The sequence below is a fragment of the Antechinus flavipes genome, chromosome 3, assembly GCF_016432865.1.
Source record: "Antechinus flavipes isolate AdamAnt ecotype Samford, QLD, Australia chromosome 3, AdamAnt_v2, whole genome shotgun sequence".
Taxonomy (NCBI): Eukaryota; Metazoa; Chordata; class Mammalia; order Dasyuromorphia; family Dasyuridae; genus Antechinus; species Antechinus flavipes.
Genome location: NC_067400.1, coordinates 8434935 through 8459339, shown reverse-complemented (window position 1 = coordinate 8459339; position 24405 = coordinate 8434935). Strand labels below are relative to the sequence as shown.

At 54.7% G+C, this 24405-nt stretch overlaps 1 protein-coding gene across 2 annotated transcripts; it reads right to left on the bottom strand.

The window, feature by feature from the left end:
- Positions 1 to 342: 342 nt before the first annotated feature.
- On the bottom strand, positions 343 to 24201 carry BCL6 (BCL6 transcription repressor). Of its 2 annotated transcripts, none has more exons than XM_051991663.1 (10): positions 24133 to 24201; positions 11077 to 11115; positions 10270 to 10441; positions 9591 to 9812; positions 8465 to 9448; positions 7539 to 7723; positions 5360 to 5527; positions 4202 to 4332; positions 3946 to 4083; positions 343 to 1598 (listed from the first exon to the last, which is right to left on the bottom strand). In XM_051991663.1, the coding sequence occupies exons 3-10, from the start codon at positions 10428 to 10430 to the stop codon at positions 1455 to 1457; spliced, it is 2133 nt and encodes a 710-aa protein (XP_051847623.1). In that variant the 5' UTR covers positions 10431 to 10441; positions 11077 to 11115; positions 24133 to 24201; the 3' UTR covers positions 343 to 1454. The 2 variants fall into 2 exon arrangements, with proteins under 2 accessions (XP_051847623.1, XP_051847621.1); XM_051991661.1 differs by lacking the exon at positions 24133 to 24201 and adding an exon at positions 11332 to 11649.
- Positions 24202 to 24405: the final 204 nt, after the last annotated feature.

Below are 24405 nucleotides of genomic sequence, written 5' to 3'. Positions count from 1 at the left end.
CCGTGTCTCCGGTTAATCCTGAACAAAGAAAAGCCCTGTGGAAAAGGAAAGCCAGAGGGACCGGCAGGAGAGAGAGAGAGAGAAAACCCTTCTCCCTTCAGATCAGGGGGATATTCTCGGGGTGGGGGGCTTGGCTAAGACGTCACAACCACTCCCTGTGCAGTCCGGGGGGACTCGGCCCTGGCCCTGCCTCATTAACACCGTGCTCTGCCCATCGGACGCGGTGGCCACCTCCCCACCTGCTGCCATTAAACGTCCAGTCCCCGCGATCCCCAGAACGGAACGGAAGCGGAAAACGCGGCCCAGCCGGGAAGAAAGGAACACACTCGCGAACCAGCGGCGTTCACGTTTCATGGTTTTATTCTTGGTTTTATACAGCTATATTTTACAATGCAGTGATGCGGTTTCGACACAGCCCAACCCTGTCTCCGGAGGACCTATATGATGCAAGCGTGACGCAGCATGTAATAAGACAAACATTCCCAAAGAGAGCTTAGTGAGTGCCAGCTTCAAGTCCCGGTGTCTGCCTGCGCCTCGAAAAGGAAGGGGGCTCATCTAGTCCATACATTGAAAACTTCCATGGAAAAAAGGCACCGTGAGTACACGTTGTACGCATATATACAAACTCAAAACTAGAACAAAATTACGCATTTTTTTTCCTTCTGCAGCTTTTTTGTGTTTTCTTTTAATACACACTTTTGTAAATTGTAAACCTTCACTTGCAAAAAAATACAAATACACTGAGGCGTTTTAGACAAAATATCTTCTTACTTACACAGATGCAATACTTAAAATATTTTGTAAGGGCTCTATCTCAATAAAGATTCTCAGATCCGTGTCTGCCCGCAGATACAAAATCGAGCCTTTAATGCAGTTTTATTTTTAATATATCTTTTTTGAGGTTTATATATATTTATTATATATATTTATATATATTTACAACTCTGCCATATATTCCTTCACCTTTGGTTAAAAAAATTAAAGCCCTCTCTTTTATAACATACTGAATTGTCTTCTTTTAAAAGAATGCACATTTACATACAAAAGAAACATCTGTTCCCACAAAACATATACATTCCTCATTTTTTCAGAACAAGTCAAGTCAAATTCCAAAGCTTCTGTGCACTCCCCCATGGGGTGATGGGTAAAATGACCTTTCTTTTCATTTTTCACTGATAGAGTTTTCCTAACACATAGGAGATTGAGCTTTTTTTTTTTTTTTTTTTTTTTTTTTTGTCATTTGTTTTTAAGTTACGTCACTGGGTGAGGGGGAGGATTTACATGGTTCGTCCCCCTTTGTCTTTCCCCGTCCCCCCCGCCCTCCCCCCGCTCCAACCCCCTTTATGATCTGCACAAATGGATGAGAAGAGGCACTACATCATGGGATGAACATCTGTAAAGTGTTACAGTATCCTTTGGATAACTTCCAGAGAGGGGGCCCCTTCGCGAGGCTCTCAGCAGGCCTTGGGGATCTCGGGGGGCAGGTCGGCAGCAGAGACGCGGTACTGAACCTTGGTGTTGGTGATGGCGCCGTGCTTCTGCCGCAGGTGAAGCCGCAGCTGGCTTTTGTGGCGGAAATGCAGGTTACACTTCTCACACTGCAGGCCAGAGCAGAAACGAGGGGGTCAAAAAACGGGGGTCAAATAAAAACGAGGAAGAAGAAGGTGGCTTCTCGGTCCCGGCCCGGATGCCCACCTCAGCCCCCAGAGGCCGATTCCTGTGGACTCTTTCTTATTCTTCCCTACCCGTGCCCCGAGAGTTATTTCCCACGGATCCCTGACGATCCCTTCCTGAAAGTCCGGAGAGGAGCCTGAGTCTGATTTTTCACTAAGACTGACTACCAGGCAGGTCAGTCCCTGAGGGGCCTGTTACCTAACAGTTCTGTAAGTGTTGAGTGAGGGGGAAGTCTTTCAAGTCTATTTCTTAAAGAAAAAAAGAGAAAAGTCCTTAATTCTAAGCCATAAGCTGGGGGTAAGATGAGGAGAGGAGCTCTCAGACTGAAGAGATCTGTTAGCGTAATCCCTCTTCCTATGGTCCCATCCTGCCACTTGATCTAAGGCAGGACGTGAGCTTTCTGGTTTAACTTGCTCGTTGTAAGATGTACTCAATTAGCTCAGAATTGAGTCCTCTGCATTCTGGGAATAATGCCTTCGCCGGCTGAAGGCAAGGCACCGGGGATCGGTTAATCACTCAGTCGACGAGCCTTAATTCAGCACCTGCTCTACGCCGCACACATTGGGCAGCGGAATAGAAATATCTTCATTTATCCTTTTCATTTCAAGAGCTGAGTCTATTAGTGGTGCTGCTGGGCAGGGTGGCAGCTGGTCCTTCCCAACTTAATGTCACCGGCCCGAATGCCTGATTAACCGTGATTCCTCGTGGCAAGTCATAATCCCAAGCCAGGAGCAAAAAATCCAGATGAGAACCGATAATTTAGGACCACACATAGGGGTGCTTAATCAATGCATAATGAATAAATAAATATCTGTACAATTAAGTATTTTACATGCGGGTGCCAATTGGTCGGGGGTTGGCTGAAAAAATCACGGCACGTGAATGTAATGGAATCACATCGTGCCATAAGGAAGGATGAATATGAAGGGCTCAGAGAAATGGGAACATTTATTTAACTGATGCAAGCCCAAGAAATCAGAAATAGAACAATTTATACAACGGCCACAATAACTCACAGAAAAAATAAAAGCCATCACATCTTAGACTAACTCAATCAACTCGACTCCAAATGTCTGATCATGACAGTAGCCATGACACTGCCAGATTTAATTAGAGCTTGTTGACTGACTAACTCCATAATAAGATGGTGGGCAGGGTCAGAGAAGTAAGTGAATTCACTTTCCCGACATCGGGGCCCCTCCCTTTGCCTGTATATTTATGAATTCTGATAGAGTGTAAGTTGTACTTTTGCCTTTATATTTCTAGGCCCTAGCAGAGTGCCTTGCACATAGTAGGTATTTAATAAATGCTTGTTAATTGATTGAGTGATTGACTTCTGACCACTATCTCTCTAAGGGAGATTTAACTTGATTCTTGTTAGAGTCTCTTCAAAACGTTGGAGAGTCCCTTGACTTCTGGCAGAAGGCCCTTTCCATGCTGGATTTCATGGCTGTGAAATGTCCCCTACCAGACAAATGTAGGTTATGAACTCCCTGGGTCTTAGAACTCCAGGGCTCCTGTGCCATCACTGAACCCGGCCAGGTTGGTCCTTGATAACAGTATGTTCCCCCCAAGCCTTTCCCATTTGGGTAGAACTTGTAAAAGCTCTAGTCTTTGAAGGCCTGGGATCCCCTCCAAAGCCAGTAATGGGAGGAGATGAATGAAAACAAATCATGACCCAGAAGAGGGCAATGAGTCAGGCTGTGGGGGACTCTAGAGTGTGTGCAGACCATACTCAGGTTAGACCCAGTCCACTAATCACTAAGCATTGATTAAGTCAGTTTTTAAAGCAAAGCCCATGGACTCCCAAGGATTCTCCACATACATTTCAGGGGATTTATGACCTGAAAAAAATCATCCATTTCCACGGATTTTTTTGCTTTCTTTGTAATCCTATGTATGCATTATTTGCATTTAGAGCCACTGTGAGCAGGGCTCCTAGGTGTTACCAGTCTGGCCAAAGGGTCCACAGCAAAAGAAAGCTCCTTCCCAAGTCCTCCAGATAAAAGGTAACAGGCCCTGCCTTCAAGAAGTCCACTGAATGACTGTCTGCTTGTCTCCTCACAAAACTCCCAGGTGGGCAAAACCCTTCTAGGTTCCTAAAGCATCCTTAGAGCCGGGAGGGCCCTTAGAGATCACACAGCAGCAGAGCCCTTCCAGCTTTCAGACAGGGAACCCAAGCCCATCCAAACGAAAACAGATCTGTTGTCTCCAGATCCAAGATCCTGGCGGCAACCCCCCGATTCCCCCAGCCCCGGAACCACCACTTACATGGTAGGGTTTCTCTCCCGTGTGGATGCGCAAGTGGCTTTTGAGGGTCTGCAGGTGCCGGAAGCGGGTGCCGCAGATTTCACACGGGTAGGGCTTCTCACCGGTGTGGATGAGCACGTGAGCACGCAGGTGGGCCACCTGTCAGAGAGGGAGGGGGACGTCAGCACTGGCGCAACCAAGGTGCCGCGGCCTCCCTCCAACCGAACCCCGATACGGAGGCCCCAGAGCGCGCCGCCCCGCCGGAGCCCTCACTCGCCTGGACGAATCTTGCTCCGCAGGTCTCACACTTGTAGGGTTTCTCTCCGGAGTGGATGCGAGTGTGGGTCTTCAGGTTGGCCGGCCGGTTGAACTGGGCTCCACAAATGTTGCACCGGTAGGGTTTTTCCCCTGTTGCCGGAATGAGAGAATGGAGACCGCGCGGTCAGTGGTGGGCCGAGGGTCCGCCCCGACTATTGGAAGGCAGACGTCACAGCAGACAGCATCCGCTGGGAGTTAGGCTGATGGGGGGCCCACGGCAAACCCAGGATTTCTGACACTGGGCCCGAGAAGCCAGGAGTCCTGGTCCATAGCCTGCTGCTCTGTGAGAGCTCTTTCCCCCTCCGTCCCCACAGGGCCATCCCCTCCAAGGGGGCAGGTGAGGCATTTGCCCGAGGGCACCGAGGCAATAAACTCCAGGGGCAGAAAGGGAGCCCAGGCTGCCCACAGTGGCTGAGAACTTTCCCCCAAAGCCACCGGCTTCCTGGGGGTCACCTTTGCCTTCCTGAATGTTTACTCTGGAGATGAGAGACTGCCCCTGGGTGAAAGGGCGGAGAAGAGAGAGAAGCCCCCTGGGTGGAAGCGCAGAGACAAGGGAGTGCCCTTGGGTGAAAGGGCGGGCGGACAACATCTCTTCCTCTAAGCTGTGACAGGCCCCATCCCTCACCATGGGCCTGCTCTCTAAGACAGACCCTAGGCCTTAGGCTAGAAGGCAAATTCAGGAAGTTGACTGGGTAGCCAGGTTCTCTTTGGTTCAATAACGAGTTTTAAAGGGCTGCTGAGAGATAAACCATCCAATTCAGTTTAACCCAACAGGGCAAGCACTGGATCCTGGGGCTCGACCCCCGGCACTGCTTCCCTGTGACCATGAGATCCAGCCTCTGTGCCTCAGCTGCCCCCTCTGTCAAATACTAACCCTCCCTCCTTCACTGGGTGCAGTAAAGAACAGGGCCTTCTACTAAAAAAGGGGAGGGGGGCTTTTAGTTGGAAAAGGCCCCGAGTGGTCCGTGCTGAACCGGCCACCGAGCGGTCCGGGCTGAACCGGCCACCGAGCGGTCCGGGCTGAACCGGCCACCGAGCGGTCCGGGCTGAACCGGCCAGGCGCTGCTGGGTCCCTTCCAGCCCCCCACCCGGCGAGCTGGTCTGGGCGGAGCCCTACCCGTATGGACGGTCTTGTGGCTGGCGAGGTTGCCCTTGTAGCGAAAGGACGCCTGGCAGCGGTCACATTTGTAAGGCTTGTCACTGTGTGTCTGCAGGGTGTGTCTCTTGAGGGACGCCTCCTCCGAGAAGCGGCAGTCACATTCGTTGCAGAAGAAAGCTCCATTTTCTGTCAAGGGTGGGGAAGGGAGGGATCGCGGTCAGCAGGAGGAGGAAGGGCCGGGAGCCCCGCCGGTTCCCCCCCCCCCCGGTATTCTCCTGAGCCATGGCTCCATCTTTCCCTCCCTCCATCCCACTCCAAGCACTCCCAGGGAACTCAGAGCCCTGAACGATGGTCAGAGGACTCAAGAAAACTGGTAGTAAAGAAAGGAGGAAGCCAGAGGAGGAGGGACGGGCACAAGACAACTCCTCCCTGACCCGCCAGCTCTGGAGCTTTGCCCTTCTCAGGTGCAACAAGCAGTTGGGAAAATGGCTTCGGTGACTTGGTTTGTCTCAGTAAGTCATGCTTTTAAAGTGCACACACACTCACTCACATACACTCACACACACTCACACTCACACACTCACATGTACACATACTCACACACTCACACTCACACATACACACACTCACACACTCATACATACACTCACACACATACTCACATTCACACTCACACACTTACATTTGCACTCACTCACACACTCACACACTCTCTCTCACACACACTCAGATGTGTAGTCTTTCTGTGTCTCATTTTCCTCTTCTGTTAAAAGGGGTAACAATATTTTACCTGAACTACCTTGAGAAGATCAAATGAAACACCCCCCGTGCAAAGGACTCTAAAAGTTTGGGGCACTGAAGGGTAGGGAGTAAATGTTTTCACGAGGACTTCCCTCTGAGGAAACTCCCTTCACTGGGCAGGTCAGCAGCTCCTCAGCTCTCTGAGACCCAGAAATTTTTTTTCAGGGACTTGCCCAGGAAAGCAGCTCCTTCCTGTCTGCACCACACGGTCTTTATCTTAGGCTTCCACTGAAGCTCAGGAAGGCTGGGTTTGTTCCACTATCATATGGCAGAAGCAGAGCAAGAAATAAGGGGAAGGGGAAGGCTACAGGTGAGGGGATCTTTCTTTTTTATTAGAAACGGTGCAAAGACCACCTTTCTATCCAAACATGGGCTGCCCCGTTTCTGCCAGAGCAGGGTGAGTGGGTGGGCTGTTGTCCGGCAAACTATGGACTGTCCTCATCGTCTGGATTGGGCTCCAAGGCTCGACCCCCAAATGTTGCCATTTGTTGGGGCTTCCTGGAGTGGACATGTGAACAGTGTCCTGAATGCTGAGCACTGAGTGGATCTTGTGTCCCAGTAGGCTTTGCACACAGGCAGGGGCTGGGCTGCTTAGAATGAGTTAAATGACCTTCGGCATCTCATTGACCTGCCCTTGTCTTCAGAAAAGCCCGGGAAGCTTCCATCAAGCAGCAGCCCCAAACCAGAAATATAAGACAAAAGCCTTGGAAGGCAAAGAAGAGGAAAAGAAGGAGGAGGAGGAAGAAGAGGAGAAGAGGAAGAGGAGGAAGAGAACAGGAAGAGGAAGAGGAGAAGAGGAAAAGGAGGAAGAGGAGGAAGAAAAGAAGAGGAGGAAGAGAAGAGGAAGAGGAAGAGGAAAAGGAGGAGGAGGAAGAAGAAGAGAAGAGGAAAAGGAAGAAGAGGAGGAGGAAGAGAAGAGGAACAGGAAGAAGAAGAGGAGAAGAAAGAGAAAGAGGAAGAAGAGGAAGAGGAAGAGGAGAAGAGGAAGAGGAGGAAGAGAAGAGGAAAAGGAAGAAGAGGAGGAGGAAGAGAAGAGGAAGAAGAGGAAGAGAAAAAGAAGGAGGAGGAAGAAGAAGAGGAGAAGAAAGAGAAAGAGGAAGAAGAGGAAGAGAAAGAAGAGGAAGAGGAAGAGGAGAAAAGGAGAAGAGGAAGAGGAGGAAGAGAAGAGGAAGAGGAGAAAGAGAAGAGGAAAAGGAAGAAGAGGAGGAGGAAGAGGAAGAGGAGGAAGAGAAGAGGGAAAGGAAGAAGAAGAGGGGGAAAGGAAGAAGAGGAGGAGGAAGAGGAAGAGGAGGAAGAGAAGAGGAAGAGGAGGAAGAGGAAGAGGAGGAAGGTGGCTTGGGCTGCCGGGGTTGGAAGCAGAGGAGAGTGGGAGGCAGGGACCGGACCGGGAACTCACCACAGCTGGAGTCCGAGTACTCCGACTGGGTCTCTCCCATCTCCTCCGGGAAGGTGGTGCCTGTGGTGTGAAGGCACATCTCCGAATGCTGCGGGGACTGGGAGCCGCACGAGCGGCACTTGGGCGAGGGCAGATACAAGGGAGAGTGTCCTTCTGTGCTGCTCCGGGGGGAGCCGGCCAGGGACCTGAGGGCAAGAGCGACAAGAGACTCAGTCGTGGCGGGGAATCCTTGGGCCAGGGCCCGAGATCGGGAGCCGCCGTCACTTCCCCGAGGCCGGGGGCAGCCGGGCCCCACTCTCCTTCCTTTCCTTCCCAGAGTCCCCGGGCCCCTGCCTTTACACAAGGTGGTTCCTGATGCTGTGGGCAGGGCCCTCCCACCCCTTCACTGACGCACTTTTTGCTCTGCTTTGCCCTGGTTTGTCTGAGTGCTCCTTGGGGACCTTCAGGGCTCCAAGCCACTTGCCCTATAGAGAGCTGCCCAAAGGACCAGTGCTGATCACTGAAGGGCTCGGGCTGTGGTGCTGACCCTCTTGGAGGAGCTGGAGCTCGCCCTCCTGAGGTTTGGTTCCAACATGGCGGTACCAATAGTTACGTATTCCAGAGGCCATCCCACTGGCCATCCTGAGAGTCTGTCCCTGCTCCCGGAGCACCCCCCGAGCCTGCCCCTGCTCCTGGAGCACCCCCCGGGCCCGCCCCTGCTCCCGGAGCACCCCCGAGCCTGCCCCTGCTCCCGGAGCACCCCCGAGCCCGCCCCTGCTCCTGGAGCACCCCCGAGCCCGCCCCTGCTCCCGGAGCACCCCCGAGCCCGCCCCTGCTCCCGGAGCACCCCCGAGCCCGTCCCTGCTCTCAGAGCACCCCCGAGCCCGCCCCTGCTCCCGGAGCACCCCCCGGGCCCGCCCCTGCTCCCGGAGCACCCCCGAGCTCACCTGTTGACGATGTTGTTGAGCCTGCTGGCCTGCGATATGGCCGAGTCCTCCGCGCTCACACTCAGCTTGGTCGGGGAGCGGATGTTGAGATTTTCCGGTTCCAGGGGCTGCTGGCAGGTAGACGTCGGGACGTACGCGCGGGGGGACAGGCGGCCCAGCTCGGCCTGCTCGGCTCCGTCCGACTTGGCGTTCTGGTTGAGGGAGTTCAGCACGATGAACTTGTACTTCTTCCAGTTGCACGCCTTGGGGTCAGTAGGACTCTTGGCCGGGGGCGAGCCGGCCCCCTGCAGGATGCAGGCGTTCTTGCTGCTGCTGGACTCGGTGGGCGAGTTGGGCTGGCAGTCTGACTTCTGGGGGCTCTGGGGGCTCACCAGGCCCTTGCGGTTAAGGGGAGCGTTGGGGGGCTCGAAGTGCAGGCTGATCTCGTCCTCGGAGGAGGTCCTCTCCTCCTCCTTGCCGGGCTTGTCACAGGCAAAGTAGGAGTTGTTCCGGGCGGACGGGGCGGCCGGCTTGGGGCCCGCCTCGGTCACACTGTAGAGCACCTCGCTGCGCACCTCCTCTGGGGGGGCCTCCTTAGGGGAGTAGACGCTCGCGTGGCACATGTTGGCCGAGGCCTCCATGACGGCCCGGTTGTAATCTGTGGGGAGGGGCCGCGGGTTCTCGCAGGCGGGGACCCGCTCTTTGGGGTACGGGCTGGGCCTGGGCAGGTCCGCCATGGGCATCCTGACGTCCCTCAGCTCCTCGTCGAAGAAGCTGTTCACCGGGAGGTGGCCGTACACTGGGTAGGAAGCCGGGGACGCGGTCAGGCCGTTGTACAGGCCGGGGGCGAAGGCGCGTCCGTCGCAGAGCGGGCCCCCGCGCAGGGGGCCGCCGGTCTCGGCCACTTCGCGGCTCCGGTACGCCATGACTTCTTGGGGCAGCAGCATGCGGCCGGGCAGATACTCCTCCCGAGGAGGCTTCACGGCAGACACCATCTCTGCTTCGCTGTTGAAGACAAAAGAAGGGAGCCCGGCCCGGCCCCCGCAGAAACGGTCACCAGGGCTCTTTTCTCCAAAATCACATTTTTATACTTAGACCGAATACATCGCGTCTTGTCCGGTGTCCCAGGACGAAGGGGGAGACTCACCTGGCCTTGATGAACTTTCGGCAGGTGTCCACGACGTGCTCCATCTGCAGGTACATGGCCGTGGCCATGACCGCCATGATGTTCCCCTCACGGAGGTTCAGGCGGGATGTGTACATGAAGTCCAGCAGGATGCAGAAGCCCTCGGGGTTGATTTCGGGGTCGAGGTTGATCACATTCAGGTTGCACTTCAGCTGGTCAGTAAAGATGCTGTAGAACAGGCCGCTGGCCAGACGGAGACAGAAAAGTGTGATTCTCTGCCCCGGAGGTGGCCGTGGGACGGCCACGATACCTCTGGGTGCTCCATCCCCCCCAAGGCCGTTGCCTGGGCGAGCCCCCCGCCCGAGCCCCCCGCCCGAGCCCCCCGCCCGAGCCCCCAGCCCGAGCCCCCCGCCCGAGCCCCCAGCCCGAGCCCCCCCCCGAGCCCCCCGCCCGAGCCCCCCGCCCGAACCCCCAGCCCGAGCCCCCCTCCTGAGCCCCCCACCCAAGCCTGCTGCCCGAGCCCGCTGCCTGAGTCCTCCGCCCGAGCCCCCCGCCCGAGCCCCCCGCCCGAGCCCCCCGCCTGAGCCCCCCACCCAAGCCTGCTGCCCGAGCCTGCTGCCTGAGTCCTCCGCCCGAGCCCCCCGCCCGAGCCCCCCGCCCGAGCCCCCTGCCCGCTGCTCCTGCTCTGTCGCCCTCTCACCTGCAGGCCATGAGCACGGTCTTGTGGGCCCGGAACTGCTCCCGGTTGACCACGATGACAACATCGGTCAGGATGTCTCGGCTCCGAAGGCGGTTCAGGTTGAGCAGGACGTCGCTGGCGTGGCGGGTGAACTGGATGCAGCTGTCTGCCGGCGAGGCCATCTTGTCTCCACCTGGAAAAGGGGGGCCCGGGATGAGTTTTCCCAGGAAGGATGCCCAGGACACTACCGCAGCCGCCACAAGGGGGCACCAGAGACGGAATGCAGAGTCCAGTGAAAGGCCATCGGGCCCAGGTCACTGCAGTCCCTCCCTTAGCCCCGAACTCTCTCCCTTGTCCCTCTCCCAGTTGTTCCCAGGTCAGGTTCAGTTATACTGGAACTCTTAAGTGGAGCCATGATTTCACGGCAGCAGACACTGCCTCCGGTAATTCAGACTGTTCTCCATCCAAGCCTTGGGATTCTTATCCATCCCTTCCCAGAAACCCTCCACCGCCTACCCAACATGCCCTGGTCCTTCCTCTATACTTCTCGAGCTGATGTGGACACAAATCCCTGAAAGTCCTGAGAGCCATTTGTTAAGACATGACCATCCCATGCAAACTCTCCTTGGTGGGATAACCCAAAGTCAAGAAAGGAAGGGGGGGGGGGCCTTCTCTTTCCTCGAGAAAAAATAATTTACTCATTAATACAACAAATATTTAAGCAAGGTCCTACTAGTCCACAGTAGGTTGCTGTGGATCCACATGTTGACCAAAGCTAAGGGAAACCTTTTGTTCATAAAATTTTAACAGGAAATTCAATTTACGTACCCAAAGCCTCAATTCACAGTTCAAGACTTCTTTTAAAACCTGTGGGAAAGAGAAAAGAGAAAAGAGAAAAGGGAAATTGATTCACGGCTGCTAATCATCCAGTCTGGCCTTAATAGGAACAGCAATGTTTATCATTAGGCAGAGAAGGACAAGCGGATTCTGGCCGAGGGAGCTCGCCACACTAAAGCTACGTGTGTTCTCCGGTTATTGACGTTCTACAACAAGACCAACAGGCACGCCAGGGTCCTTCCTTACCCCATTGAAAGAGGGTCTCTCTCAAACTAAAAACCAGGCAGCGTCCGGTAGCGACTCACAAACCAGAAAGCAGGCAGTGCAGCTTGAAAGCATAATCACAGCTCTAATAGCATTTGATCCTTAGGACAATCAAGTGCAGCGGTAAAGCAGGGCAAGCACGAACATGTCCATTTTGCAGATAAGGCAACAGAGATCCAGAAACGGGAAGTGACTGGAGCCAGTCTCATAGACCATAGCTGGTCCCCAAATTTGAATGTCTGTACTTAGGCTCCAGCATTCTCTTTTCATCATATGAACATTGATAGGACCCAAGACATGAAAGTCTTAAAAAAAAAAGAAAGAAAGAAAGAAAGAAAGAAAGAAAGAAAGAAAGAAAGGAAGGAAGGAAGGAAGGAAGGAAGGAAGGAAGGAAGGAAGGAAGGAAGGAAGGAAGGAAGGAAGGAAGGAAGAAGAAGAAAGAAAGAAAGAAAGAAAGAAAGAAAGAAAGAAAGAAAGAAAGAAAGAAAGAAAGAAAGAAAGAAAGAAAGAAAGAAAAAGAAAAGAAAAGAAAAAAAAGACTCTCCCTGTCTCCTCCCCCCTTCCCTGAGTTTCTAGGACAGTCACAGTCTCTCCAGTCCCCTATATATAAATTGCCTCTTTCCTTCCCTTCCCACCCTAGCCTAATGGTCACATATAAAGCATTAGGTTCTGGACTTCCAAGTCTAATAAATTGTTGCCACCTACTGGTTCAACTCTCTGTAAACTAGGGGAGAAAAGAGACCTCTCCGGCTCGGGAAGACTTTCTCCTTTGCCTGCTAGGTGCCTAATTAATGATTTCCCCCCCAAGTCTGGCTTTAAAATCAGAGATAGCAGGAGACCGAAAGAAGGAAACGGATTCTTACTGTGCCTCAGCTGATCACTAGAACCTTCTAGATTAATAAAGTCGGCTTATGGGTTATATTCAACATGCCAATTTAATTAAATTCCTCTTCCAAATGTCACAGAACATTAGAACTGGGAGGGATCGTAGACACACAGAGCCAGGACTGAAAGGGATCCCAAAGGTCCAACCTCCTCAATAGAAGGAAAATGAGTTCTCTAGAACTTAAATATCCCCTCGTGCTATAGATAAAGGAGCTGCATCCGAATCTCGTCCTCTCTCTGCCGAAAGGCAGTTTTAGAGCAGAAGGCTTTTGACAGCAGTGACAGAAAACCCAAGTGTTATGGCGTCTTCCCAGTGACCTGACTATGCAGAGCTAAGTGGAGAAGCTTCAGACCCTGGCATTTATCTCTCTGCAGCCCCCAAAGAAGGCTCTGTGCTCCCTCGGTTTCCCCATGGGGCGAAGGGGCTCCAGGATAGAGAGGGGGGCAGAAAGGCACTGAGTTCCCATGTGGCTCTGCAGCCAGCACTGTATGTCCTCTGCCCACCCTGGCCATCTCCTCCCAGTGTGGCAACAACTAGGGCCAGCAATTTCCCACAGAAATCCATGCCTCCAGCAAGTACTAAAATCAGGGCTCTGCTTATTCCTTGGCTCTATTGATATGATTTCTGCCCCAACGCTGCCCCAAAGCAGCAGGTTAGTCTCTGTTTATGTGAAATATGTTTTTTTTTTTTTCTTTTCCCTCTCCAAGAAGCAGCTCATGGGGGGGGGGGGTTTCCAAGCTGGAAAACTACCCTAAAATAAAATAAGGTTGGGCAGTGACCTGCACCCCTAATTGTTGGGGCTGCCAGTCTTTAGAGGTCCAGCTCAGAAATGGGCGGGGGAGGGGGCGAGGGGGTTTCTCTCGGCGCTGGCCCACGACTAGCTCTCCTGAGTCAGAGCTTCCAAGGTTAGCCCCGGCCGAGGGAGGGAGGAATGGGAGGGGGAGGACCGGTGTCCGACTGAAAGGACTCCTCCAGCAATACTGAAAACAGCGAGAAAGCCATAGACAAGGAGTCAAACTTAGCCTTTCTAGCCTGTCCTCGTTCCCTCGCCCCGCCCGCCCCCCACCTCCTTCTCCCTCATCAGCGCCCCCAGGAAGGGATTTTTAAGGCTTGTCTTTCCTCAGCCTCCTGTGGTACCCAAGCCCCTCCCTGAACTTCAGCCCCAGAGGGCGTCTCCACCTCCCGGCCCCTTCTTTTCTGGAAGGCTGAGCTGCTCCCTGCACCGGGAGGTCCCAGCTCCTGGGCCCCCGAATTCTACCCCCTCCTCCGGGAATGGAGGCTGCCGACCCTTCCCCGAGCCTCCCCTCCGTAACCTCCCCCGCCACGGTACCTGGCTGCCAGTCACCTCCCACCCCCGCGGCTCCGCCGGCTCGGTCCCGCAAGCGCCGGCCGGGCAGCGGCCGCAGATGCGCCGAAGGAGCTGGGCCGCCGCGCCGGGATGCGCTCAGCCTCCGGGCAAACTTTTCGGGCATTTTCCCCTTCGCGATTTTTCAGAGCGTCAAGCAGGGGAGTGGGGGGGGGGGGGCGGGCGGGGGGGATGTCACCGCCGTCCCATTCCCGGAATGGAGTCGATTGAAACTAGGCGGATTTCAGGGAACCTTCCCCGCCTATCGCTAGCTCCAACCAGAAGTAACTTTCCAGGAAGTAGCCCGAGGTGAAATCGTTAAGCAGGCTAAGCCGGCGGGCAGCGGGCAGCGGGCGCCCCCACCGCGGGCCCGCTGGCTCCCTCTTCCCTGCGTCTGTCTCTGGCTGTGCCTCTGTCTGTCTGTCTGCCCCGAACCTCTCTTCTCTAGCTTTGTCTCGGTGTCTATGTCTGTCTCTGTTCTCTATCTTTGTGTCTATTTGTCTCAGTGTCTGTCTCTCTCCCTCTTTCTCTCTGTCTCTGTGTGTGTCTCTATCTCTGTCTCTCTGTCCCTGTCCCTCTGTTCTCTAGCCTTGTCTCTGTGTCTTTGTCTCAGTGTCTCTCTGTGTCTCTGTTCTCTCTCTCTGTCTGTCTCTGTCTGTCTCTCTCTCTGTCTCTGTCTCTCTCTTTCCTCTCTTTCCTTTTCTCTGTCTCTCTGTCTCTCTCTTTCCTTTTCTCTGTCTCTGTCTCTCTCTCTTTCTCTCTTTCCTTTTTTCTGTCTCTCTCTTCTCTGTCTCTGTCTCTCTCTTTCCTTTTTTCTGTCTCTCTCTCTCTTTCCTCTCTTTCCTTTTCTCTGTCTCTCCCTCTTTCCTCTCTTTCCTTTTCTCTGTCTCTCTGTCTCTCTCTTTCCTTTTCTCTGTCTCTGTCTCTCTCTCTTTCCTCTCTTTCCTTTTTTCTGTCTCTCTCCTTTTCTCTGTCTCTGTCTCTCTCTTTCTTTTTTCTGTCTCTCTCTTTCCTCTCTTTCCTTTTCTCTGTCTCTCCCTCTTTCTCTCTGTCTCTGTGTGTGTCTCTATCTCTGTCTCTCTGTCCCTGTCCCTCTGTTCTCTAGCTTTGTCTCTGTGTCTTTGTCTCAGTGTCTCTCTGTGTCTCTGTTCTCTCTCTCTGTCTGTCTCTGTCTGTCTCTCTCTCTGTCTCTGTCTCTCTCTTTCCTCTCTTTCCTTTTCTCTGTCTCTCTGTCTCTCTCTTTCTCTCTTTCCTTTTCTCTGTCTCTGTCTCTCTCTCTTTCCTCTCTTTCTTTTTTCTGTCTCTCTCCTTTTCTCTGTCTCTGTCTCTCTCTTTCCTTTTTTCTGTCTCTCTCTTTCCTCTCTTTCCTTTTCTCTGTCTCTCCTCTTTCCTCTCTTTCCTTTTCTCTGTCTCTCTGTCTCTCTCTTTCCTTTTCTCTGTCTCTGTCTCTCTCTCTTTCCTCTCTTTCCTTTTTTCTGTCTCTCTCCTTTTCTCTGTCTCTGTCTCTCTCTTTCCTTTTTTCTGTCTCTCTCTTTCCTCTCTTTCCTTTTCTCTGTCTCTCCTCTTTCCTCTCTTTCCTTTTCTCTGTCTCTCTGTCTCTCTCTTTCCTTTTCTCTGTCTCTCTCTCTGTCTCTCTCTTTCCTTTTCTCTGTCTCTGTCTCTCTCTTTCCTCTCTTTCCTTTTCTCTGTCTCTCTCTCTGTCTCTCTCTTTCTCTGTCTCTGTCTCTTTCTCTGTCTCTGTCTCTCTCTCTCTCTGTTTCTGTCTCTCTCTTTCCTTTTCTCTGTCTCTGTCTGTCTCTCTCTCTGTCTCTGTCTCTCTCTTTCCTCTCTTTCCTTTTCTCTGTCTCTCTGTCTCTCTCTTTCCTTTTCTCTGTCTCTGTCTCTCTCTCTTTCCTCTCTTTCCTTTTCTCTGTCTCTCTCTCTGTCTCTCTCTTTCTCTGTCTCTGTCTCTTCTCTGTCTCTGTCTCTGTCTCTCTCTTTCTCTGTCTCTGTCTCTGTCTCTCTTTCTCTGTCTCTGTCTCTCTGTCTCTGTCTCTGTCTCTGTCTCTCTCTTCCTCTCTTTCTTTTCTCTGTCTCTGTCTCTCTGTCTCTGTCTCTGTCTCTCTCTGTCTCTGTCTCTGTCTCTGTCTCTGTCGGAGGACAAGGCGGGTCCTGCCTCCAGCGGATGCACGATCCTTCCCAAAGGAAACGCAGGCGCTTCCTAACGGTTTTGCTTCTTGCCTGAGCCGGGATCAGACCAAAGACTTCCCTCTGGCGGGGGCGGGGGGAGGGGAAGAGGAGATAAGGGGAGGAGAAGGAACTGGGAGTGAGCCGGGAGCAGGGGCGGATCTGGCGGCCCCAGAGCCCCTTGGGATTCCGGGTCTGAGAGATGCGAGGACAAGGCGGCCGGCGGGCCCGGGCCCGGGGGGAAGCTGCGCCAGAGTCCCTCCCGTCTGCGTTTGCGAGAGGGCTGGCCAGCGCCGAAACTCCGAAGTATCCCGGCCCACCCCGGAGGGACTCGGGGATCTCCTAGGCTAGTTTCCCCGAAATCTCGGCCCTCCCCCCATCTAGAGCAGGCCGGCCAGGGGCTGGCGCCCGGCCAGGCTCGGTGCCAGAGGCTCCGCGTTGCCACAGCTTTCGGGGTTACACAGTGCGGAGCGAGCGGTAGCATTACCCCATTTTACAGACAGCCGAGTGAGGCCAGAAAGGCTTCCTGGCTGCGCTGGCCCACTCAAGCCCTCGGAAAGCCGCGGGGCCTGCTTAGAAGTCACGCGGCGTCCCTGTTAGCGCCCCCTGCCTGGGAGCTCTCTCCCTTTCCGCTGACCTTTCGCTCGCCATCAGCACCTCTTGCCCTCCCCTGCCCCGCCCCTTGCACCGATACGCGGGGGCCCGTCCGCTGCAAGCCTGTGCAAAGCCACCCGGCCCCACCCCGAGCCAGGAGTCGGTCCTCTTAACCCCCTGCCCGCGGTCCCCGCCCGGGCCCCGGAGTCCGCGCGCCGAGCCCTCGGGCTGGCCCAAGGCCCCAGCCGGGGAAGAGGGGCCGCGCGGGACATCCCCTCCGCCCCGGAGCACGCGCCACAGCGCGCAATCTGGCGGGGCCGGAGTAGGACCCAGGGAGGCTGAAGAGACCTGAGATAAAACTGGTGGGAAAAGACAAGAAAAGCAGAAGGGTTCGAAGGCGGGGGTGGGGAGCTTCCCTTGCCGTCCACAAGGGGCCGCTCTTCCCCAGGCATTGACCTCAGCCACCGCCCCCCGCTTGCCCTCTAACTCCGCTAATCACCCTAGTTTGGGGGGGGCAGTGCCAGCCTGCCGCCGCTTCCGGCCCGAGGTGGTTTGGGCATCTTTAGGACAGAATCCCGCCTTGGCCGAACCGGGCTGGACGTGGGGACGGGGACCGACGGACAGCCCGCGGGGAGAAGTCAAGCAGTGCTTTTAGAAGGGGGAGGGGCTAATCCTCGCGGGCTGGAGCCGGCGAGCTTCGAGCCCCGCTCGGTGCGTCTCCGTGATGCTCCCTGGGCACGGCCCCGGCCCGGCTCCGGAGCAGCTTTTCTAGCGGCCTCGCGCGTTCCCGGGATCTGCGTGAGATCCACGTCTGCCTTGGGCTGGGGAGAGGGAGCTAAGGGTCAGGGTGCGCGGGAAGCCCCCGGGAGAGAAGCTCTGTGAAAGAGCGCGCGCCCCGGATCCACGGCCACGCAGGCCGGCCTCTCTCCCTGCCGCCAAGGGGAGGCTCCGAGCCTCGCTCTACGCTTCTAGGAAATGCAATAAAAGAGAGGGACGGCTTTCCGCAGCGGCCTCCCGAGCTCGGTAACTGGGGAGCCACAGCCCGCTGCCAGGCGCCTGAAGGAGGCTGCCCAGCCCGAGCAGGCTTGGACTCGGCCGGCGCCGGCGGGGCAACTTTCCTCCGGTCGTTCCGCCTATTGGATAAAAAGGTGAGGCGCACGGACTGTAACCCCCGCCCCGTTAAAGTGCCCTTTAAATGGTCTCAACAGACGCTCGCCAACGTTTTTATTATTCATATGAATGAAGATGGAGATCAGTAACTGTACTAGAAAAGCGGTGAGTCGATGTTGCCAGAGTTTCCAAAGTGTCCATGGATTAATTTCCAAAGAGAATACAAGAACAGCTTTCATCCAACCAGAAGCCTCCCGTGGCCGGTCCCTGGACCAGTCTGGGAAAGCCATCGGGGCTCGGAGCTGAGGGGGCTTGGAGACTGGACTGGAGCACTAGCTGTGTGGACGCTCTGGCCAGGCCCGGTGGTCATGCTGGAGGAACTGGGCTCTGACCTGGGGGGCAGGTACTTACTACCCATCCAGACGTAGCTGACACTTGGCGCACAACCTCAAAAACCAGTCAACAAGGTCGGAAACACTGCTAAGAGACATTTATAGAGACCTAGTGGTTTTCCTATAAACACACAAACCGTTCCCCTTGGTAGGCCCTCAGACAACCCTCTAAGTCCAAAGTACATTCAGCCCCCAGATAAAAGACTAGTTGCCCCCTTCAGCCTTCTCTTTCTGCAAAATGACTACAAGCCAGCAACAAAACAAGATGGCCAGATGTCCTAGAGAAGTGATTTTTCTTTCCCCCCAAATTAAAAGGAGACATATTCTGAACTCTTCCTTTAGATGGGAGCCGGGATGCTGGTCCTAAATCCAGGGGTCAAATAAGATACTACTTGTAAAGCTAAGCCCAGCACATAGTAGGTACGTTGCAATTTGTTAATCTTCCCCTCCCCCAGAAGTCAGGGGAGTCTTCAGTTACTCCATTACTGCCACTTCCCTGACAGTTTGCCCACCTTACCCATCTCAGAGTGCTGAAACCCTTCTTGAAAGCCTCCTCCTTTTAGGGAAAATGGAGAGCGTCAGTAGTACTGAGGTCCAAATACCTGCTCCTTGTGTGACCTTGGGCAAGACAATTTCCTCTCTGGGCCTTTGAAAAACAGAGGGAAATTGGGCTAGGAGCCTTCCAACCCTGAAGTTTAGAATGCAACTGCCAGGAAAGCCATGGCCATCCCAAGTCTCTTGGCAGTTTGAAGGAGATGAGGAAGGAGGGAAGGGAGGGGGCGCAGAGAGGGACTATTTTAGTCATTCCCACATCACGTTTTCCCTTATAGGGGGCGACTCCTCCACTTACTAATCCTTAATGGAAGGGCGAGATTTTATTCATTGGGACCCCCCGATTCTCAAGGGTTTCTTCTCCTTACAGGCCGCCCTCTTGCCGAATCCGATTCCCAGGGTGGGAGAGAGGAGTCAGTTGAACATCAACTCTTGACGGCCACTAGATGGCAGACAGAGACAAGCCTAAAGTATCTCGAGGGGGGCGGAGAGAGGGAGGGAAGGTGATGGGGAGGGGGCGGGGAATCAAGGCCCACAGACGATACTGATTCGTCCTTTAAAGGACTCAAACCGAGCCAGGGCTGGGAGAGCGGAGGGGCGGTGGGCTGTCTAGCTAGCTAGCCCTCTGGCCTAGTGAGTAGGGTCTATCCGGAAGGGGAGGGGGATAGCTCTCTGTTCGAATTCCTTCAATGGTTCCAACAATTCCACGGCTTGCACCCCGGCTTAAACCGAGACAGACAATGAAAGCCCAGCTCCGAAGCACAGCACCCACATGAACATCGTTTTCCTTCACATTCAGTCCCATCTCCCAGGAAAGGCGAGGGGAGGGGAGAGGCAGGCTGGCCACTCTGGGGGAGAGGGGGGCACAAAAGAGCCCAGCTCGGGGCTGAGGGCGTGAGGGAAGGGACTAGTCCCCGGGCTTCGGGAGGAAGGTGTTGAGGGTGTGGGCAGTGGGGCCGTTTCATCCAGCAGCACCTTCCACCCACAGGATCTACAAGACAAAACCCTCCCGGCTCACTGCACCTTTATTCCCACCTGTTACTCAGAAGCAGAAAACAGACACACCTCCAACAACTTTGGCCCCAGGTCCTTTCACAAGTTAAACCATGGCCCAAACGGAGCAACCAACCATTCTGCCTGTCTCGTCCTGCCAGCTATTTAAGAGGGGGGGAGGGGGGTGTGTGTGTGTGTATGAGAGAGAAAGCTTTCCTTTTCCACCAATCATAATTACAGTTCCTCTAGCAAACCGACCTGAGCATCTTGGTCCAAGAGAGAGACTACAAATGAGGAGGCCCATTGGGGGAGGGGGAAAGGTGAGCCCTGCCACGTTCCTACATTCCCTAACAAGCGCCTTCCTATCGCCTCCCCCTCTCCTCCCAGAGCCTGGAAGGATTGAGTTTCCTCTTCGGCTGATCCATGGCAGGAATATTGTTTTAAAGTCCGTTTCCCTCCTTATTCCCCTTTAAAAACAACTCAAGGCTTATTTATTTCACAATTGCTCCAAAAAAAACTTTCTTTACTCGCGTTCCCAGGACTGAGGGCAAGGCGGTATCAAGCGAGCAGAGGAGGGCGCTCGTGCCCCAGCTACGGAGGCTCAAACCGCTAAGTTTTCACAACAAAGTGTGTGTGTGTGTGTGTGTGTGTGTGTGTGTGTGTGTGTGTGAGAGAGAGAGAGAGAGAGAGAGAGAGAGAGAGAGAGAGAGAGAGAGAGAGAGAGAGAGAGAGAGAGAGAGAGAGAGAGAGAGAGAGAGATGAGGTGGAAAGCAAGAGAAGGAAGGAAGAATTTTGACATCGAGTCTCGGCAATCACTTACTCAACCAAGTAACTGGAATTGTTCAAGGGGGAATCGGCCTGGGGTCACAACCTTGACCTGGCCTTGGCCCTTTTGCTTTCTCCCCGTGACCTCTGGGGCTTTCGGAACTCTCTCTCTCAGGGCCCCCTCGAGTCTGCCTTTGGGCAAGGGGTAACGTGCACGGGGGGGGGGGTGGCCGAAGGGGCGAACGGGAGGCCCCCTTCTGCCTTTGGGTGTTTTTCTGCTGCCCTCACTCGCACTCCCACCACCACTAGCGGCTGCTCGGGTGTGAGCCGAGGCCGACCAGCCAGCCTCGGGCTGCAATTGCTAAAGTCTTCCAAATGGGACGTCGGAAACTTCTATTTATAAGTGACTTAGGGGGAGGGGAAGGAAGGGGAGCAAACCTTTCACGTCTGCACCGAGCCGCTGGCTATTTTGGCCCGAGGCCTCAGGAGGGAGGGGGTGGGGGGGTGGGGGTTTTTGCTCAGGGGTCGATCCCCAGCCCCTCTCCTCCCCTCGCCCTTTCCTCCTCCTCCTGTCCCTTCGGGAGTTGGCAGCTTGAGGTCGCCCCTCCCCAGAGCCCGGGGCCGCCGCCAAGAGCCCCGCAAGTGCGGCGGAGGATCCACGAGCCGGGCTCTCCGCGCCCTGGGCCGTGCTCGGAAACCCGGAGCTACGCTGGGCAAAAAGGAGGGCGGCCCAAACGGTGCAGGCCAGGCCCGATCTGTGCTCGGCTCCCGGCCCGCCTCTGGGAAAGGGGCTTTCTTCCAAGCCCCTCAATGATGAGAAGTTGGGGGAAGCCAGGGGTGTCCTCCTTCAGCTCTCGAAACCTACGTCTACACTGGCCTGCCCCCCACCCCCCCGCCCTGCCTCTCGTCGGCCTGCCCGCCCCACTTTTCAGGCGGCGTAGGAGAGCTTGTTTACATTAACCAAAAAAAAAAAAAAAAAAAAAAAAGGCAAAACGTTTTCTTTCTCGTTACTAGGAATCCGCCGCGAGCTTCCCTGCCCGGGACCATAAACTAATTGAAAAATCCATAAAAGATTTAATCTGCTTCCTCGGGATGGGGGGGGGGGGGGAGGGTGGAGAAGAAGGAGGAGGAGGAGGAGGGTGTGCGAAACTGACTAGAGAAGGCTGGGAGCAGCTCCCTCTCACACGCGCCGCCGCCGCCGCCGCCCAAACACAGCCAGCGAGCGCCACAGGCTGGGGTGGGGGTGGGGGGGCGGCCCCGGTTCCGAGCCTCCAACCCCCCCATTCAATGCCCCCTCCCCCCTTTTCAATAAACTGGCGGGCGCCCCGAGATTTTAAGTGGCTGAGAGGACAGCAGCACTCGCTACAAGCTACTTTTCGCAATCCTAGTTCCATTTTCCAGCAGCTGCTCGGATAACGACGCGTGAAGGCTGCACCCCGGGAGCCAGCTCTCCCCACATTGCCCAGACGTGAGCCTGGGAGACTCTGCCTCGTTCAAGTCCAGAGACACCGACAGGCGGCCGCGGAGAGGAGGCAGCCGCAGCCAGAGCCACACAGAGACAGAGATAGACACAAAGGCACAGAGACACACGCGGAGAGAACAGAGAAAGGCGACAGGGAAAAGGACAGAGGGGAGGCGAGAAAGAGAAAACACAGACAAACCCAGAGACAGACACGTTTCCAAAGACGGAGAGACAGAGAGACCCTGGAGAAAAGTACAGAGACAGATACTCGTTCCAAACGAGAAGGAGAGACAGAAAGACCAGAGAGAAAAGGGGGGGGGGGTCCAAGAAAAAGAGACCAAACGCGGCGCGAGAAGGCACCTCGAATTCTCTGCTGTTCTGCCCCTTGCAAACCCCCTCCCTCCCCCCCCCTCATGTTTGGCACCCTATCCATCTGTCTAGCCACAAGTTGCAACTACCACCAGCCTCGTCGCTCGTTTTGACACAATCTCTTGCACTGGCAGACACCAATCGCTCGGGCCCCCCGAGGAGACCTCCGAGCAGCTCTGCCCTCCCCCTGTCTCGGGCTGTCACACATAAGACACAGTTTCTCCTAATTCCCTTTACACCCCAGAACTGTGGATCTGAACATTCTGAGGCTGGGCTGAGCTGTGCTCAAGGCCCTGATTTTTCCTGTGGTATTTGTACTGAACCAAAATAATAATAATGATAATGATAGTTATAATGAGTGCGAGGGCTCCCCCCCAAAAAATAAAGACAAAAACCGACAGCCATAGGGAGAGCCAAGCCCGAGCCACGCAGAGCCCCAGACCCCGCACCAGCTGCGGGAGGGATAAGTCCTCTCCGGAGCCCGCAGGGGTGCTGCCAAGCTCCAGGACTCCCCCCCCCCCCCACACACACACAAGTCAATACCACCGCAGGTGCAAAGGCTCACTCCCTCTTTCCTCTCCCCCCAACCGCCTGCCCCATCATCCAGCTCTCTTCTGGGGGTTAGAGTATAGGGAATAGGAGCTGGGGGGAGGTCGTCGGGTCTCTTTGAATGCAGCTGAACAAAAACTTTTTAAATGTTTGTATTATTATTAATTTTTTTTGAGGCAAGAAAAGCCCCAAAAGAAATGGGGAAAACACCCAAGTTAAAAACAAAAACAAAAACAAAAACCATTCGTTTCTCTTTAAAAAAGAACCCGGCCATGAAAGGAAATCAACACGACACTTCATCTGGGTGCATGACAAAACCAAAGGAGTTTGCTTGCACATTTTTTCCCCCAAATCTCTGCTCTGCCCGGTGTCACTTAATCTAATCTCCACGGCTGAGGCTGGTGGAAGAGAGCCAGGCAGCCCGAGAAGGCAGCGAGGGAGGAGGGCGCAGGCAGACCGAGCCAGCAGCTCTCCTTCCTGAGTTACGGAGAAGAGAGAGAAGGCAGGAAGAGAAGAGGGAGAGAGAGAGAGGGAGAGAGAAAGAGGGAGAGAGAGAGAGAGAGAGAGAGGGAGGGAGGGAGGGAGAGAGAGAGCGAAAGAGAGAGAGAGAGAGAGAGAGAGAGAGAGAGAGGAGAGAGAGAGAGAGAGAGAGAGAGAGGAGAGAGAGAGAGAGAGAGAAAGGGAGAGAGAGAGAGAGGGAGAGAGGAAGAGAGGGAGACAGAGAGGGAGACAGAGAGGGAGAGAGGAGGGAAGGAGGGACCAGGAAAGGGGGCAGGGAGCCGCGCGGGCCAAGGAAGGGAGGAAGGCGGCCCGGGAGCCTGCGGAAGGGAGAGGGAGTCAGGGAGAAAGAGGGCACTTTGCTGCAGACAAAAATCAAAGGGGTTGGGGAGGAACGGAGAGGGGATTACAGCCCCGTGCAAAAAGCCACACAAATCCAGTAAATCACAAGCCCCAAGGAAACAAGCAGCAGCGGCGGCGGCAAGCAGCGGCAGCAGCCCAGCGTGTACTATCTGCCCGGCTCGTGGCAGACACCCTACAGACAGACATTCACAAATCACCCCCAAAACAACACCTCGTCCTCTCCTCTCACCTCCCCGCTAGCCCCCCTCCCCTCTCGCCTCTCTAGCCTATCCCCCACCGCTTCTGCAAAGACCAAAACAACAGGGGGAGGGGGGAAGAGGAAAAACCACCCGATTCACTCCAAGAGCAATAGAAAACAGAAATAAATAAATATATAAATATATATATATAAATATATAAATCTACATCCTAGAGCGGGAGAGACATGGGACTAATCGTCTGCATTTATTTTAACACCTGACAAAGAAAAAAAATAAATATATATTTATATATCAATAAATATACATCGAAAACTTGGAGCCAAAGCATTTGGCAAGAGCAAAAAACAACGAAAAAAAAAAACAAAACAAAAAACAAAAGGCATTAATTAGAGGGCAAAATCATAATGATCATGAGCGGCAGCGGCAGCGGCGGCGGCGGCGGCGGCGGCACCGGCGGCACCGGCAGCAGCAGCAGCGGCAGCGGCGGCGGCGGCGGCGGCAGCAGCAGGAGTAGCAGCGGCAGCGGCAGCAATAATCACCTGGTCTCCGGGCTTTCCTAGAAACTCCTTGCATCACCACTTCTAAGAACCCCAGTTCTAAGAATCAACAGAGCTCAATTCTCGGAATTTGAGCTGCCGACTCTACCACTGCCGCGCGGCAGGGGAGGACCCCTTGTCACCTCCGCAGCCTCGGGGTCCCGCCTCCCCGCCGCAAGCCCTTCGGCACCCCGGATTCTGAGGGGCAAACGTCATCCTCGGGGTTTGGGGGGCTCGGCAGCCCTCCACTAGGCGGGTCGGGCCGGATTTTCGAGG